This window comes from Wolffia australiana, chromosome 14 (assembly GCF_029677425.1).
Source record: "Wolffia australiana isolate 7733 chromosome 14, ASM2967742v1".
Lineage (NCBI taxonomy): Eukaryota > Viridiplantae > Streptophyta > Magnoliopsida > Alismatales > Araceae > Wolffia > Wolffia australiana.
The window spans coordinates 717,501-734,460 of record NC_135848.1 but is presented as its reverse complement, the minus strand read 5'-3'; the positions used below and the strand labels follow the sequence as shown (position 1 = coordinate 734,460).

The 16,960-nt window shown below is 42.4% G+C and overlaps 2 protein-coding genes and 1 long non-coding RNA gene across 3 annotated transcripts in view; 1 reads left to right on the top strand and 2 right to left on the bottom strand.

Annotated features, from left to right (window-relative positions):
* Positions 1-5,911: 5,911 nt before the first annotated feature.
* LOC144711610 (L-ascorbate oxidase homolog) lies at positions 5,912-9,495 on the bottom strand. Its single transcript, XM_078585594.1, has 7 exons — positions 9,254-9,495; positions 8,674-8,783; positions 8,315-8,585; positions 8,131-8,230; positions 6,935-7,649; positions 6,779-6,857; positions 5,912-6,252 (listed from the first exon to the last, which is right to left on the bottom strand). The coding sequence occupies exons 1-7, from the start codon at positions 9,395-9,397 to the stop codon at positions 6,055-6,057; spliced, it is 1,617 nt and encodes a 538-aa protein (XP_078441720.1). The 5' UTR covers positions 9,398-9,495; the 3' UTR covers positions 5,912-6,054.
* Positions 9,496-12,312: 2,817 nt separating this feature from the next.
* On the top strand, positions 12,313-13,981 carry LOC144712171 (uncharacterized). Its single transcript, XM_078586368.1, has 2 exons — positions 12,313-12,342; positions 12,626-13,981. Coding segments are annotated over exons 1-2 (1,125 nt in total). The 5' UTR covers positions 12,313-12,340; the 3' UTR covers positions 13,749-13,981.
* Positions 13,982-15,092: 1,111 nt separating this feature from the next.
* The window catches only part of LOC144712115 (uncharacterized), a 2,261-nt gene continuing 393 nt past the window's right edge, over positions 15,093-16,960 (bottom strand). Inside the window, exons 2-4 of the long non-coding RNA XR_013583734.1 lie at positions 16,376-16,879; positions 15,668-15,770; positions 15,093-15,545 (exon numbers count right to left, since the gene is read on the bottom strand). This is a non-coding gene — a long non-coding RNA (uncharacterized LOC144712115). The remainder of the gene's footprint in view (positions 15,546-15,667; positions 15,771-16,375; positions 16,880-16,960) is intronic.

Sequence of the window (16,960 nt, the reverse complement as noted above, 5' to 3'; positions counted from 1 at the left end):
CTCATTCTGGGTCACGTCTTCACCACTCCTACCTCATGCTTACCAATATCGATGACTAATTGGAAAGCTCATCTATGTGATAGTGACACGTCCCAACATTGCATATGCGGGTAGTGTTCTCAGGCAGTTCATGCAGGAACCATGTCAAGTTCATTGGGCAGGAGCTTTACGGGTACTTGCTTACATGAAGAGTGCACCTGGATGAGGGCTTCTTTATCGAAGACATCATCACCTTCACATTGAAGCTTATTCAAATGCATCATATGAAGCTGACCCAGGGGATCACAAGTCCACAACTAGCTATTGCACATATGGAGGCGGTAATCTGGTTACATGGCGCTCTAGAAAGCAGAAAGTGGTTGCCTGCTCTAGTGCGGAGTCTGAGTATCACACCATGGCCTCCACAGTGCTGGAGATGGTATGGCTTCAGTTTCTGTTATAAGAGCTAGGTGTAGAGGCTCCGACACCTATGTCGATGTATTGTGACAACCAAGCTGCTATCTTCATCGCTAAAAATGAAGTGTTCCATGAGCGAACCAAGCATATTGAAGGAGACTAGCTATTGCACGTATGGCGGCGGTAATCTGGTTACATGGCACTCTAGAAAGCAGAAGGTGGTTGCCTGCTCTAGTGCGGAGTCTGAGTATCACACCATGGCCTCCACAGTGCGGGAGATGGTATGGCTTCAGTTTCTGTTATAGGATCTAGGTGTAGAGGCACAGACACCTATGTCGATGTATTGTGACATCCAAGCTGCTATCTTCATCGCTAAAAATGAAGTGTTCCATGAGTGAACCAAGCATATTGAAGGACACTTTCATTATATTCGCGACAAAGTAATGGCAGGTATCATATCAACTCCATTTTTTGCATCGTCTCAGCAGCTTGCAGATGTCTTCACCAAGAGCTTGTCGGGCATCTCCTATGATGGGATCAGCACCAAGATGGGCATGTTCGATTTGTCTACTTCAGGTTGTGGGCTCTAGCCCCCCTCTCTCTCTAATCTCTTTTTCTCTCTCTCTCTCTCTGTTCTCTATTTGTTCCTCCGGTGTGTACCTAGTCTAACCGGAGCCAACATCAACAGATATGAGGTCGAAAATGATGTATTGTTGAATAGTGTGACTATCATTATCAATATGCTTGATTCCCTATAACATGTAAGGTTTTTTGCAATGAAAAGGTGGCTTTGTTGTCACAGAACATACCCATTACACCCTCAACCAAAAAACCATGCTCTATAATAAACAAATACCTGTAGCATCTTAGAGGAAGATTTCACCACACGTCTGCACTCGGCCTCTGCACTTCAAATGGAGACACCTCATTTTTTGTGTCTATGCCACACCACAAGGTTGCCTCCTACATAAGCGCAAGAAAATGGAAGTTATTTATGGTCCCCATGATCACTTGCATAACTAAAATCAGAATATGTATCCATTCAAAGATGATCATGATTTGAGTAAAGAAGTCGTAACTCTGCACACCAATGAATCTCCAAGGGATCATGCCTGACTTTTCTCAAGAGGACAACAATATAGACAATATTTAAGTAATTCAAAATGAAATACATGAGCTTATTGACCAAAGGATGGAAGCATGGAAATCTTTATGTAGAGTGGCAGGCCAAAAGTGGCTAGGAAAGGTTGGTCGGGGTTGGTCGACAAGGGTGACAGGCTGAATAGGGTTAGCCACTTGAGGGCTGGCTAATGATGGGTAGGGCAGGCCAATTGGGGGCTGGCCATGTCAATCCAATGGCTAGGGCAGTCCAATTGGGACTGGCCAGGGCAATCCAATGGCTAGGCAGGCCAATTGGGGGCTGGCCTGGGCAATCCAATGGCTAGGGTAGTGGAGAAATCACTGGAGGTCAGTCTAGTGGCGTCTAGCAATTGCGGGTCAAGAAGAATGCAGAAAATTTACCCTTCAAAATGTGAAGCACGTGAATTAGCGGATCAAATAAATAATGACCATTTTTATCAGGAAAAAAATTATTTGTATTTTTATCTTGTGATTTTTCCTAAATTTAAGTAAAACCCCCCAAAAATGAAAACATATTAGTATTTTAATTCATGTTCTAAATGCAGTATGCAATAAGAAATAGGATCAACCTTGGATCAATGAATTTATACTCAGATCAAATCATTTTCTACCTTCTTAGTTGGAAAAATTACATTATGAAGTTTATAGGTGAATAAAATAATCAAATATCATTCAATTTTTTATTGATAATTTTCAAATTTTGTCAGTATAAAGTAGTTTGATTTTTTATTGTATTGTAGTGTGCTAAAACTGTTAATATGAATTATATTTCATCTTCCCAACACAATTAGAAGGTAAATTCTACTGGGCATCATTTGGTAAATATTAAAGACATTATTTTAAAATTTTATATTAAAGACATTCTACTAGGCTTGTGGGAGGCGTACATGGATGAAAGATTATACATATATGATATCTGATGACTGAAAATGTTCGATGAAAGAGTGCAATTGATGTTTGATATCTACTGGATCATAAGGTATTGCTTGACACCCCACATGTTAGAAACTTAACCTGTCGATGGGTTAAATCAAAATTTTATTAACTAATTTATATGTTGAAATATTTAATTATTAATGTAATAAATAATGGATTGTCAATGACCTCATGATGTGGGTCACTAAACTGTACATCATTTACATGAAGGAGGTTGCTTTCAGACAAGCGAGCATCTTTGGAGGTTGGATGCATTGCCATGGCGTCAAAACACGGAATCTATGAAAAGCTCCTCTAAAAGTCTGAGATCATCCTAGCTGTCGTGATAGTCAGCCTAGTCCACATGGATACAATGTTTGATGGCCCGTCCTACTTAAAGGATATATCCGACTTTCGAGTTATTTTTTCAGCCTTACCACAATTGGTACAAGAAAAACATGACGCAAATAAGCGCCATCAACAACTATTGTGGAGGCCCTTATTGCCAAACCCAATACTAGAACAACATCACCAGCTTTGTTGGAGAAATTTAACATCTCCTACATGCTACACAGAAATAAAGGGTCAAAACTGTGCTAAAATATTGAGGTAATAAATGACTTATTATCTACCTAATGGTGGGAAAGATTGCACACACAACTCCTGTGATTTCTTGTACAAGTGGTCTATTAGAACACTTGTTTTTGGCCAGCCAGGTGGTTGTCAACCACAAGCAATCCTAACTAGAGATAGTGACTATCGTGATGCTCATGTGTGTCAAGTACTGGTGTCGAGGAGAATACAAAATTTCATGATGCAAATCTTGACATCAACATTGTTGCCCAAATAGAAGTATCAAGTACTTATAATATTTATCAGTCATTTTTGTTGAGCATATAGATAATAAGATGTTTCCAATATAAACATTACTTATCACTTCATTCCTCATTCATGTCTTGGGGCGGCTAAGCTGGAAATGAACATCCAGGAGAGAGAAGATACATCCTGATCAAAACTTGGAGGCTCAAGTTGGAGATGCACCGTCATTTTCAGTTTCCAGTTAAAACATTACCTCATGCTCTCTATGTTGTATTTCAATATTTATTTGATCTAAAAGTTGGGATAATGGAAATTTTATATTAAAAAATAGTTTTTTAGATTTAAATTTTCTAGATTTTCTCTAACTCCATTTCTTTTATATGGCGGATGTGAAAACTTTTAGGTAGCCTGGTGTACGCTTCATCTAATCCTAATGGCCCATCCCATGGTGTTGATTTCATCATACTGATACCTAAGAAATGGAACCTTAGTTTTAACACAACATACATTTTACACCATTTGACCGAGCAACCCCACGAATCTTTTGAATCTAATGAGAACAGTGAAGACAAGGCACAAGCAATGTTGTGTGACACCATGGAACCAAGGATGAGGATTGATATTACAATGGCTGTTGTGCTTCCATTATCATTGGAGGAAATCCGTGAAAGTATTCATTTGACTCTAACCATCCCCATGATTGAGCCCCAAGTCCATATGAACTGTGGTGTGGCCTTTGGCACATGGAGTGATCACTTCTATTGGAGCCATTAAAACTTCTCCCCAATGATGATCACCCAGGTCTAACATCTTATGACACACATCCTCTCAGGTAGGATGCTCACATCACCCCTGCCATACCATCCCAGCTACGGATTGATCATGGAATGAATCACGTTGGGTTTCAATTGCTGGTGGATGAATCATGAACTACTTCTCGATCACACCTGCCATCTTTACCTTTTTCCCATCTTTCAATGATTCTAGTTTCTATTAAGTCTCACAGAAACACATAATGTGACAGATGTGTCTTTGGGCATTAACAAATTAACCTCCTTATTCTAAATCATTTCTTTCCTATGTTCCTTTCTCATACAACCTATCTGTTTTGTCGTGTCTTCTTTGCCAAACCTTTTTGTCTCTGCTTGGAGTGAGTTCAACTAGTTCATCATCAATCTCTGACCATCATTGCCTCACATTTTTGAAAGGAGGAGAATGCTTGATAACAGAGAAAAATTGGTTGTTTCTATTTCACTAAATTTTTTGAAATTGAATGAGAAGGGCTTGAATGGTGTTTTAATATTTGATCATTAATTTATAATGGGATCTATCTTTTTTATTTCAACTTTCAGTTGACTCTTTAATTGTTCTTAATGTATCATTTGTATTTACATCATTATTTTTTATTTTCATAATACTAAAAGAAATAAAGATACTAGGTAATTTATGTGTCATGATAGGTAGAAATATTTAAAATCAATATATCTGGTATCATTCTTACATGTTTGATATCCATTATCGTTTGCCATAATCCACCTAAAAAACGATACCTGATATAACTACTGTTCGAATATTTTAGGATTATGAATATCACAATATCTTATAATAAATATGATATTCAAATATCATTAGTATCACACTAGACGGTAGCATTGTCTACCCTCGTTAAACATTATTTACTTGTACCCATTCTTGTTCAAGAGTGCAGCTGATAATGATTTTTAGAAGGATGAATCATGAAGTTTGGAGTAGAACAGAAATGATCCTAGGATTGTTATCAAGGAAACATTTGTGTCATCTCCCTCTTCGGCCATGTAGAACAGAAACGTCGGGGACGTCGTCCAGTCTGCACCGAATATGATTGTTCGGTGCCGATAAAGCATGTAATATCGAATGACGGTGGTGCCGTCGTCCGACAGTTAGCCTAACGGCTATGTAACTACGATGCGAAATGAGAGTCCTATGCGTCGTACGTGCAGACTCCGACTCGAGGGAGGCGCTGAACTTCTAGCTTGGGCGGGTCGCCGAGTGACAACGAAGGTGGCCTCTCGGAGTTCGTCGGAGCAACGAAGGCGTTTACGGCCCAACGGACTCAATCCGTTGGGCTCACACGTAACGGACGTACTCGTCCGTACCGGTAAGACACTCGAATACGTAGTTTTCTCTCGTTTAACCTCACTCACCTACCTAGCCCGAGCGCGGTGGAGTCGGAACGAAAATACACTGCAAGGAGTAAATAAACGAGCGACGAGAAGTACGGCGTACCTCGACGGCGTAGTTCGTAGTGTGGCGATTCGTCAACGATCAGCGGTCGGAGCGGTTTCGACGAAGGGCGCTGGGGAGACCACGGCAGCTCGACGGCAGCGGAGGGAGCCGGAGCTTCTCGTAAAGATGGGACGTTGAGGAGGGCGACGTCGGCGAACGCGGGCGAACGGGCCGACGACGGGCGTCGGCAGCTTCTCGTAAAGATGGGATGTCGGCGAACGCGGGCGACGGGCGCGGCCGCACGGGCCGACGACGCGGCAGCGGGTAGCGGTGGTTGCGGTTGAGCACACGTACGGCGGCAGCGTCGGCTTCCATAGGGGGGGCCGGTGACGTCGGGTAAGTTAAACACCTGTTAATTATAATCCTCATACTAAAATTAATTACCAAGAGCATTAATCATATTTAAGAGCCATGGACGGCTGTGTAAAGTTTTCTCTTATTATGGGAAAATAGATAAAACTATGAATGGCCGTGGGGACGTTGTTACAGAACTATTTCACCAGCTTCTTTGGGGGCAGCTTATGATCGCTTGGCCCTTCCGCAAAGCAGAGCATTTGGTGGGATGTCATACTCGTTGTTCAAGCTCTGCTGTGGAGTCCACACTCTGATGTAGAACTGCTGCCCAAGGTATTGCCTTGCCCAAATGGACGACCTCACATTCCACATTCCTTGATTCTCCAGTGCCACCAGGATCGCACTCCACCCGTTTGGAAAGACCTGCTCAATATGAACCAAGAGGTTATTATCATGTTTTTCAATGTGTTTTATTCTCAAGTCTCCGCTAAAGAATAAAGAAAATAATATCCCAGATCTGATATCTAATTACGATTTGAGTTGAGAGGTGAAATCGGACGAGCACAGAAAATTTACCATTTCCCTTAACTTTCTACCGCTTTTAATTTATCCCTATATAGGGAGAGAGAGAAAACGGAGAAGAAAATCCAAGAAAATTTACATCCATTGCGTCTCTAGAGATTCATAGATTAATAACCATAAATAGGTCTCTATTTTTCTCCAGCATATTGACTGGACAAACAAGTCGAGCAAACATGACGTGGGTCTAATTTTTTTCCCTATAAAAATCTCATATCTGGCGAGAGAAACAGGAAGTAAATAACCATAAATTCTCAAGCTTTTACTGCTGTGAGGAGAAGCAACGTGCATAGAAAAATAGCGACGGCAAGATCAATTCACTCCTTAAAAAAATTGCAAAACACAGCAATTCCTAAAAGGGTTCATGTACCTGAACGGTGTGCCTCGTAGTCGCGTCAACAAGATTGTAGCTCTTCCTGAGACTCGGGTTCCACTCCCCCGAGTCGTACCTGAAATGATAAACACATAATTTATCAGAGATCCAAAGTCTACCCTAAGAAGATCCCCGTCTTCTCCAGGAACTTACGCGACGACCCAGAAGTCGATTCCGTCGATATGCCAGCTCTGCATCTCCTTCTCGTTGTTCTGAAACACAATCTCAACGAAGTCTCGGAGATTGAACTTAAGCACCGACGTGGCGAAGATCGTAGCCGTCGACGCCGGCGGCGCCACCGGCAACTGGTCCGCGGTAAACACTCCCGGGATGTTGAAGTAGTCGGCCAGCTTCAAGGGCGTGTCAGGAACAACGTAAGTGAAGCCGTTGACGGCGTATCGCTGCCGGCCATTTACGATCGGTGCGGAGTTGGCGAGAACGAGCGTTCTCGTTATCGGCACGCTGCCATACTTGTAAGAGCCTTGCGGGTTGGGCCTCGCGGCGTTGGCCGTTAAGTTCCATCTGAAGCTCCTCGCTTGTAGCAGAGACCCGTCTAGTTGGAAAGCAGGAGGCGGTGGAATTGAACCCAGAACAGCGGTGGAGGAACCGGCGTATTGGAGAACGGCCGTCGCTGTAAACGCCGCCGTAGAGAAGCGCGTGGAGGCGGCGACGTAGAAGGCGCCGGCGGGCTGGTCAAGAGTGACCAATACGGCGATGCTTTGCCCTACGTGAACGTCGATGGAGTCGTAGTTTTGCTGGATAACGTGAGCTCCCTCCACCTCCACGGCCTTCAGCTTGTGGCCCTGGATCCTGAAGTTGAATGAAGTGGAGAGCCCCACGTTGGTGACCCTGAACTTGTACGTTTTCCCTGGATCATATCGCAAGAGAATTTTTAAGATTTGGTTTCTATGATTGACGATAACATGTAGTATTTCTGCACGTTTAAATACCCATAAAGAGATTCAGTGAAGTTTATGTGGGATTTAGTCGACAGGGTTTGCCAGAGTGGATATCTGGAGAAGGGAGGTCCACAGATAAGTAGGCTATGGTGGGACCAATTTGTAGCGGGCGACCTCCCGCAAAGTTTGTGAGCAACATCAATCCACATTATAAATTTTGGGACAATATCATGGCACCCGTAATTTGCTTTAAAAAAGTCATGATCAGAAGAATGTGTATTCTATTTAATTTTTTGTTCTTAAAAGTCTACACAAATCAAAATGACGGGATGTTAAAAATGGACGGAGCATGATCACCCATTTCAAGCATGTTCTATATTTTTCCTCAGTTAATTGTTTTATCTTTGAGAATTAAACGCAAGATGATCCTCAAGTGTTCATCATTATTACCTCTCTCGCCGGTGAAGACGGCTCCCTGAGGCCGCCCATTCATGAGGATTCCATCGGGAGGAGGCAAAGCGCGGCCGGCATCTAAGGACTGTCTTATTGCCTGCGAATAAACCCACTCAATCTTCTTCTTCTTTTGGGCCTTTTAAAGAATTTCGAGCACTAAAACTTAAGGTTTTGGGCTAACCTTGTGGCCGGCTTTGTACCAGTCACCAACGAGGAGGGTGAATTCGCCAGAAGGGATAGGGTAGGGGATGGCAATGGGTGCCCGTTGGTTAATGTTAATCGCGCCGAACCCCCCGGAGGCTCTGTGCATCGCCGTCGACGGGAAGTAGGAATAGGAACCGATCTGGTCCTTGGCTTGCCATTTGTAGGTGAAGTTGGAGTTTGGAGGGATGGGACAGTTCGTGCCCAGAACTCCGTCTTGCCAAGAATTTTTCCTCTGCTTTATCCCGTTCCTGTTCGTTTGAGAAAAACCCAAAATTGTTCAGAGGAAATTAATGGGTCTGGGTTAGAGAAGAGGAGCCTTTGGATGAAGGTGCTCGCCATGTGATGAGGAAGGGCTCGTCGAGCTTGTTGATGACATTGACAATGATGTTATCGTTCGTCACGCAGTCGAGCTGGGGCCCTGGGAATTGCCCGTTTATCAGAATGACCTGAAGGAGAAAGTACGAGATTTTCAGCGATTAAATTGCCATGCGAAATCAAATTAATTGAGAACGACAGCTAGAAACAGAAACAGCGGTAATGATCGATTATCCGATGCGTGCAAAGGACAAAGAGATAAATGCATCGTAAAGACCGCTTCAAGATATAAACATATGTAGAGAATAGAGCAGGATGAGCATCGAAAGATAATATACATTCACGGGTTGATGTTAAAAAAAGAAAGGTAAAATTGCTGTAGATAATGCAGAATAAGACGAGAAAGTTTGACAGATAGATTGGTGGATTCATAGATCGCGGGAGGTCCTGCTATGACAAAGAACAGCAAAAGATAGAGCTATGGCGGGACTGAAGGTAACAAAAAGTAGGAGAGAGAGCTCTGGATATACAAGCGCACAGAATGGTAGAAGATAAACGAGAGAGAGAGAGAGAGAGAGAGAGAGAGAGAGAGAGAGATAACCTGCTGAGGAACGCCGAGAGGGGAGGCGGTGCCGTAGGTGACAGTCCAGGTGAAGAATCGATATGGGTCCTCAGCAATAACGACTGAGAATCCAAAGCAAATCAGCGCTCCGCAGAACAACAGCAATACTACGTTCGCCTTCATCTCCAACCCAAAAGAAGAAATCACCTCTCTTTCTCTCTTTTCCTACTCTTGAAACTGCTCGCCGAGCTCACAAGGCGGGACTCTATCGAATGTCTAAGCGCATGCAAACGGATTTAAAACGGCGCCGCGCCGCGGGAAGAAAATTCAAGGGGACTTCTATCCTTTGCAATTCGCTGGTTCCAGCCCATGACAGCTACATAGCACGTGGCGAGAGATGTCACTTGTTGGGTGTTCACGCGGTTACTCAGAGAAGGCCAATCGTCGGATACGGCTTCGCGCTTCTTTTGGTGCGCTTTGAGCCTTCCGATCGAAATCGGTGACCTGAACTCGGCTCTTTTCTTGACGTCGACGTGGGGTCCGAGCTGGTCCACTTGTTCATCGACAAGCTTTCTTTCCTCAGGCTGATGGGAACCGCTTAGCCGCTTGAGGGAGACAGATGGTGAAGAGAATAACGAAGTCAGTGGGCGACTATCTGTCTGCCGCATGGAAGTCGCTTTCTTTTAGTTTGTCAAGATGGATATATAGATAGATAGAGACATAGAATGATATAGAGATAGATAGATGGATGGAGGGATGGATGGATATATTGGATAGATAGATGGATGGATAGATTGGAAGATGTATAGATGGATGTATGGAGGGATTAGATAGATAGATAGAGAGATTGATATATAGATGGATATATTGATAGATAGATAGATAGAGAGACAGATGGATAGATAAACAAATAGATAGATATAGAGATAAACATACAGACAAATTGATAGATAGAATGATAGACAGATAAACCAATAGATAGATAGATAGATAAACAAATAGATAGACAAAAAGATAGATAGATAAAAGGATAGACGAATAGATAGCCAAAAAGATAAATAGATAAAAGGATAGACGAATAGATAGCCAAAAAGATAAATAGATAAAAGAATAGACGAACAGATAGCCAAATAGATAGATAGATAGATAGATAGATAGATAGATAGATAGATAGATATTCCACCGATGACAAAAGGCGCCTAACGGAACCCACCGCAAAATCCAAGAAAAGAAGAGGCAGAAAATAAGACTGCCATAAAAAAACTAGAGTTGTATACGGCGCAACGAATACAAGTTATATTAAGGGGTTATATCACGGTGTGGCCCGAACTTTTTCGAAAATTCGAGTTACAGCCCTTACTTTTTTTTTGCCGCGACACAGCCCGAAGTCCCATTTGGTCCGCAGCCTGTGACGTGGAGTCTACGTGGCTGCCAGGTGGAGTTCCGGCGGAGTCCACCTAGGCGGAATCCACGTGGCAGCCGCGTGGATTCCACGTCACTGCGCGATTTGAAGAAAGAAAGATTTTAGCCCGCCCAATGTGAGTCACCCGGGAGAAAGCTGAGAAAGGCGACGAAGGAGAAGGAGACGGTGGAGAAGGAGGAAGAAAGGGCGCGAGGGAGAAGGGGCTTCTTCTTGGCTACGGGAATCGTTGCGAGCTTCTTCCTGGCTACGGGAGTTCCACGAGGTAGGGTTTACTGCTTTTTTAGCTATGTGTAACTTTCTCTATCTCTCTCTAGATTTCATGGTTTACTGCTTTTTTAGCTACGTGTGGGTTGCTTTCTCTCTCTCTCTAGATGGACATACATTACTGCTTCTCAAAATACCGATGATCTTCTATCTTTATCTTGAAGCCCATATTTTATTGCTCTCTCTTCGATTCATGTAACTTTCTGTGTCTCCCTCTAGATTTCATGGTTTACCGCATTCTTTAGCTACATGTGGGTTTCTTTCTCTCTCTCCAGATGGACATGCATTACTGCTTCTCAAAATACCGATGATCTTCTCTCTTTCTCTTGAAGCCCATATGTAACTTTCTCTGTCAATTTTAAGATCTTGTTCAATGACTTTTGAAAGTTCTTATCTCTGTCCCTCTCTTAAATAAAGATTACCCAGGGCTGCTATTAATTTTTAGCATTCTGTTCAGTAACATTTGGAAAGCTGTGCAGTCTCTCTCCCTTTAATGAAGACTACCTTGGGCTGTTTGGTTGTCTCTATGTAAAACTTTCAAACTCCATTCTTGCAGCTTTCTCTCATTTTTCACATCTTGTTTAATGACAGTTGAAAATTTTACGATCTCTTTCTCTCTTAAAGGAAGATTTCCTTGAGCTGCTCTTTTGATTAACAAGACATTGGGAAATTGCAGTCTCTCTCTTAAATGAAGATTCGCTTGGGCTGTTGTTTTTTGTCTCCGTGTAAAACTTGCAGACTACATTCGTTTAAATTTCTCTATCAGTTATGACATCTTGTTCAATGACATTTGGATAATTTTAGTCTCTCTCTTCATTGAAGATTATTTATGACTGTTACTTTTGCCTTCATGTAGAACTTTCACACTCCACTCATGTAACTTTCTCTATCAGTTTAAACATCTCATACAATGGCATTTCAAAATTTCAGTTCCTCTCTGCCATAAATGATGTTTACGGTGAGCTGCATTTTTTGACTCGGTGTAAAAGTTAACTTTCTCTCTCTTCTTTTCATCTTACCATGTTTATTTTTTAAATTTGTGTCGTTCTCTCTCTTGCATTCGTATAAGTTATCTCTCCCGCATTTCCTTTCTCTCGCTTGGTATAAATGTTTTGAGTTCACTCGTGCAATTCTCTCTTATTATGTGTATCATTATTCTCTCTCTCTCTCTCTCTCTCTCTTTATATCTCTTGGATGAATAAGATTATTTTCATGACAAAGATGTTGGTGTTTCTCTATTGATCACGGAGGATATGGTGTTTCTTTCTCATACTTATTGGTGAGAACAAGAAGTGTGATCCCTATTTAATTTATTTTGAATTTGTTTTGCTTTCTGTTATGAAAAATATGAAGAGTTGTCTCTTCTCATCATAGTCATCTATTTTTTGCGCTTTTAGGCGTTCTTCTCTTCTTCGACAGTGGACGCTTGGATTCAAGTAATGTAAGATTTTATTATCTCTATTTTTCCTGCACGTCTTATAATTTTAATTTTTAATTATTTCCAATGTTATTTGAGATATATTTGCACATCGCAATACTAACCCTCTTCGCGTTGATGATTCAAATTATTTTTAAAATTGGTAATGTACTTTTTTTGGCGTTGAACTCTCTGCAGAGTTATAAATATGTCTGTGGGTTGTATAATCTTTTTATAAAACCTGCATGACGAAAATTTATGGTGTTAATGCATGTTCTATTACTATTTACCATCCGTCACTTAACAGGGCCGATGACGAGTGCAAGGTGTTCGGTTTTGAGTATAATAGCGATGATGACTCAGAATATGATATCTGTAAGGAAGTTGAGGAAAGTGACGTGTATTTAAGTGCACCAGACGAATATTCCAGTGAGGAATGGAATGACGAATTGGTAGATCATAGCGAGTATGACGATTCAGAGGATGATATGTTAACCCCCGATGGTACCGATGACGATGATGAAAATCGAAGGTACAGATACAGGGGCAATACGTATGATCCGAGATGCCCCAATGAGAGTTTTATATTTCAAGTGGGCATGAAGTTTGAATCGGCGTCGCAATTTAGGGCAGCTGTGAAGGACCACGCTATTTGGAACGGATTCAACATCACTTTTCCGAGGTCCGGTGACCGGAAAGTGGAGGTCGTCTGCAAGGGAAACTGTCCGTGGAGGATATATGCTAGTTTGGATGCTAGGAGAGAGGCGTTTGTTGTGAAAACGCTTAATGATACTCATATGTGCAGCAGGACGCCGAGGAATAGCCAAGCTGATTATCACTGGGTTGCGAAACACTTCTTGGAGAAAATTCGAATGAATTTGGATATGAAGGTGACAGATATGATGCGGGAAATAAATGATCTGTTCGGAATCACTGTTTCAAAACAAACATGCTATAGAGCCAGAGCCGAGGCGCGCACGAAGCTTCTAGGAACATTGGACGACCATTACCACATGCTTCCCGCATATGTTGCCGAGTTAAAGAGGGTAAATAGGCGTGGTACTTTTGAGCTGGTTCTCGATAGAGCGACCCCAGATTCCTTGGTTAGGTTTAAGAGGCTCTACATATGTTTCGATTCGATAGCAAGAGGGTTCCTTGAAGGCTATAGACGAGTCATTGGAATGGACGGATGTTTTTTGAAGACCGAACTGAAAGGCCAACTATTGAGTGCTGTCGGCAAGGACGGGAATAATCAAATGTTCCCCATCGCCTGGGCGGTAGTTGAAGGTGAAAATCAATCTTCGTGGACGTGGTTTATTCAGCTACTGATGAATGATCTAGGAATGGTGGACGGAAATGGCTGGACGATTATTAGCGATCAGCAGAAGGTACTTAATTTATTTCTTTGGACTCTTATCGCTTACTGTTAGACACGTGTAGTACATTAATAGATGTGTACCGTCTAACATTGTGCAGGGATTGGAGAACGCAGTGTCCTCCTTATTGCCTAATGCGGAGCATAGGAATTGTGCTCGGCATATCTACGCGAATTGGAAGAAGAAAGGACATTCCACGGCATTTTTGAAGAACTTATTCTGGAAAGCTGCGAAGGCCACCACGCACGAAGATTTCCAACGGCTGATGAGGGAGATGAGCAGTGTGAACCCACAAGCCGCGCAAGACTTCCAAGATATAGGTATAAAGAAGTTTTGTAGGGCGTACATTAATGAGGACAGAAGGTGTGAGGTGATCGACAACAACATTTGCGAGTGCTTCAACAATTACATCATGTAGGCCAGGTCTAAGCCAATCATCGACATGCTGGAGGAAGTCAGAGGTGCAATAATTTAGAGGGTAGCAAAAAAAAGGGAGTTATTTTCAAATAGAACTGATACGTTATGCCCTCGGATAAGGGAGGTGGTCGAAGAGAACAAGAAGAAGTCCAGGAGATGCACTCTTAGGCATGCAGGGAAGTATCAATTCGAGGTCACAGACTTGGGAAGCAGGTTTGTGGTCGATGTACTTCACAGAACATGTAGTTGCAGATATTGGGAGTTAAGGGGTATTCCATGCGCCCATGCTACATGTTGCATTCATTGGGTCAAGGAGGACCCCGTCATTTTTTTCAGTGAATGGTTCAAGAAAGAGGTATACCAACTAGCTTACACTTATGGTATCCCGCCAATGAATGGCAAAAACCTATGGAGTGAAGTTGATGGGAGCTATGTATTCCCTCCTCTTGTGAGGAGACAACCTGGAAGGCCCAAGCTGAAGAGGAGGATTGACGTCGCTGAGAAAGAACCCACAGTACATAGATTGTCGAGGAGAGGCCTGCACATGACGTGCTCCCTCTGCCACCAAGTTGGGCATAATCGGAAGACATGTACCCAACCAAAAATGGAAGCTGGAGGCCAGGTACAGTTTCAATTTTATGTCTAACTTTGTTTACATGTGTCATCTTTTTTTTCCGAATGTTAACCAATTAACTTGTTTCACTAATCATGCAGGGATCTCCGGAAGCTACATATCTGCCAATTGTCGAAGACCATCGCCGGTGAAGTTGCAATTCGGCTATGAAAGACAACGCGCTCAAGCTTATTAATCGCTCGCCCTAAACAAACATTTGTAGAACAGGATTCAGTTCTCGGTTGATGATACAAACTTTGTTATCCAATTCCACAGAATTCTCGTTCATGTTCGCCGTTCTGAATCGCCGTTGATTAATCCATGCATTTCGGTACTTATTCGTCCTTCTTGTTCGCCCTTCTTCTTCGTCGTGGCCCATGTTTTCACAGTAAAACAATAGGTTCTTACGAACTAAATCGGCCAGTGTCATGCCTACTTATAGTACGTATTCTCCAATAAACCAAGAAATTGTCTTCCAATAAAACATATTTCATTATGTTCCTCGCGACCTCAAAATTGAGTCACAGAACAGAATATAATTCACAAGTCTGCGAAAATGATACGTCCTCATTCACCATTCGATACAAGTGATCCATCATGCTTGCGAGATGTCGGCAAAATTGATATGGCCTCATTGAACGCCCGGGGCACATCAAAGGGGGCGGGAAGGGTCGAGCCAAGCAGTCCACCTCCGGGCCACCTCCGGTCCGTGCTGGGTCAACCTCCAGGCATGGTCGAGCTGCATGCTCCCCGTCATTAGCTCTCTGATAAGCTGATAAGCTGCATGCTCCCCGTCATTTCAATGCCTCCTTCACCGTCCCCTGCTCTCACCCACCAAGAACATATTTTAAATTCAAATTGCCAATCAAGAATAATGTTTAACTTTATTGAAATTCTGTTTATTAATAATAAACGTATGGTGCAATATAGTTGTTCGTCTCACCTGGCACAGAATGCAACCCGGTTGTGGGGAACTCGGTCTCCTACGTTGGAGTTTTTTATATGTGGGGAACACAGAATCCAGCCAACTCACTTGCTTTTCTTGCCTGAAAATTTCGATATCAACCGAGATAGGAAATTTGAAATATTTTTTTCAATAAATTCTCAAACGACATAGGTGCATATCTAAAAGCGTTAAATGAAAGAGAATAAAATAAAGGCAGGTTCACATCTATAGGAGGAAAAATAATGTTCAACTGTAATGCGCCTTGGCCAGATCTTGGGGCTGTAAAATTTCAATAGCAGAACTAAGTTATCATTCATCGACCAGCTCAGAAATCTGCGACTGGAGAAAATCCTTAGTGACACTGCTCAAATAAAGATGAGATTTCAGAATCTCAATCAGATGTACATCATCAGTCGTCTGGGAAAGGCAGGAGAAGTTATTCTGAGGTGTTTCTCCTTTTTTGATTGATTCTGCTTTCTTCTGGAGGACTTGGCGTTCCTCAAGGTAATTTCTAGCAACAACATCTTCAAAGGTGCTCGACAAACCATGGGAGATTTATGATCTTTCTTTTGCCTATATTGCTGCAACTGAATAGAAATAATGATAAAAAATGAGAAAAATAGCATGAAATATCCGTAAAGAGCAAGAAACTGATGCTTGGGACAATGAAAAAGCAACATGAAAGGGAATTGGGGCAAGAAAAACCTTCTTCGGTCCGGCGGCTAATAGATTCGTCGTGTTCTTCTTTCTTTCCATTAGATCTTGCAGCATGGGCCAAGAGGGAACCGGGGGGTCAACGATTCAATCCTCACAAGAATCTGCTCAGCAAAGAGACCCACCAATTAAAGAAGCAAGAAATTGAATCCTGAAGCAGCCTAAATCCATGACGACCGCAAGAGAAAAGGCACAGATCTACCAAGAGAAAAGGCGACGCGGAAAGAAGGCGTCAAACCTAGGACGAATCAAACTAAGAAGCAAAACAGTCAAAGATGAATCTGTTCATCAACAGATCCATCCGCCGGAGAACTGTACTGCTTAAAATAAATCTTGATTCAAATCACGAGAAACCAAATTTCCAACAGAATTTGACCAAAAAAGCATATGAAAACAAATTCGCTGCGTCTAGAGAATTGATTTCTTGGCAAATTGAAGACAATGCTCCGATCCGCGAGAATTCTTCTTCCCCCCCTTCTCCTTCATGCGAGAGTTCTACAGAGAGAGAGATTGAAATTTGAGATCCAGTCAGTCCGCAGTCTACCATCACTCGTGGATCAAAGCAAAAAAGAATCG

Excerpts from the sequence above, each read along its gene's own strand:
- LOC144711610 (XM_078585594.1), bottom strand. The coding sequence starts at position 9,397 with ATGAAGGCGAACGTAGTATTGCTGTTGTTCTGCGGAGCGCTGATTTGC. Across the intron at positions 8,784-9,253 it reads CTCTCGGCGTTCCTCAGCAG|GTCATTCTGATAAACGGGCA; the intron begins GTTATCTCTCTC and ends TTTCTCCTTCAG. Across the intron at positions 8,231-8,314 it reads GGTACAAAGCCGGCCACAAG|GCAATAAGACAGTCCTTAGA; the intron begins GTTAGCCCAAAA and ends GTTTATTCGCAG.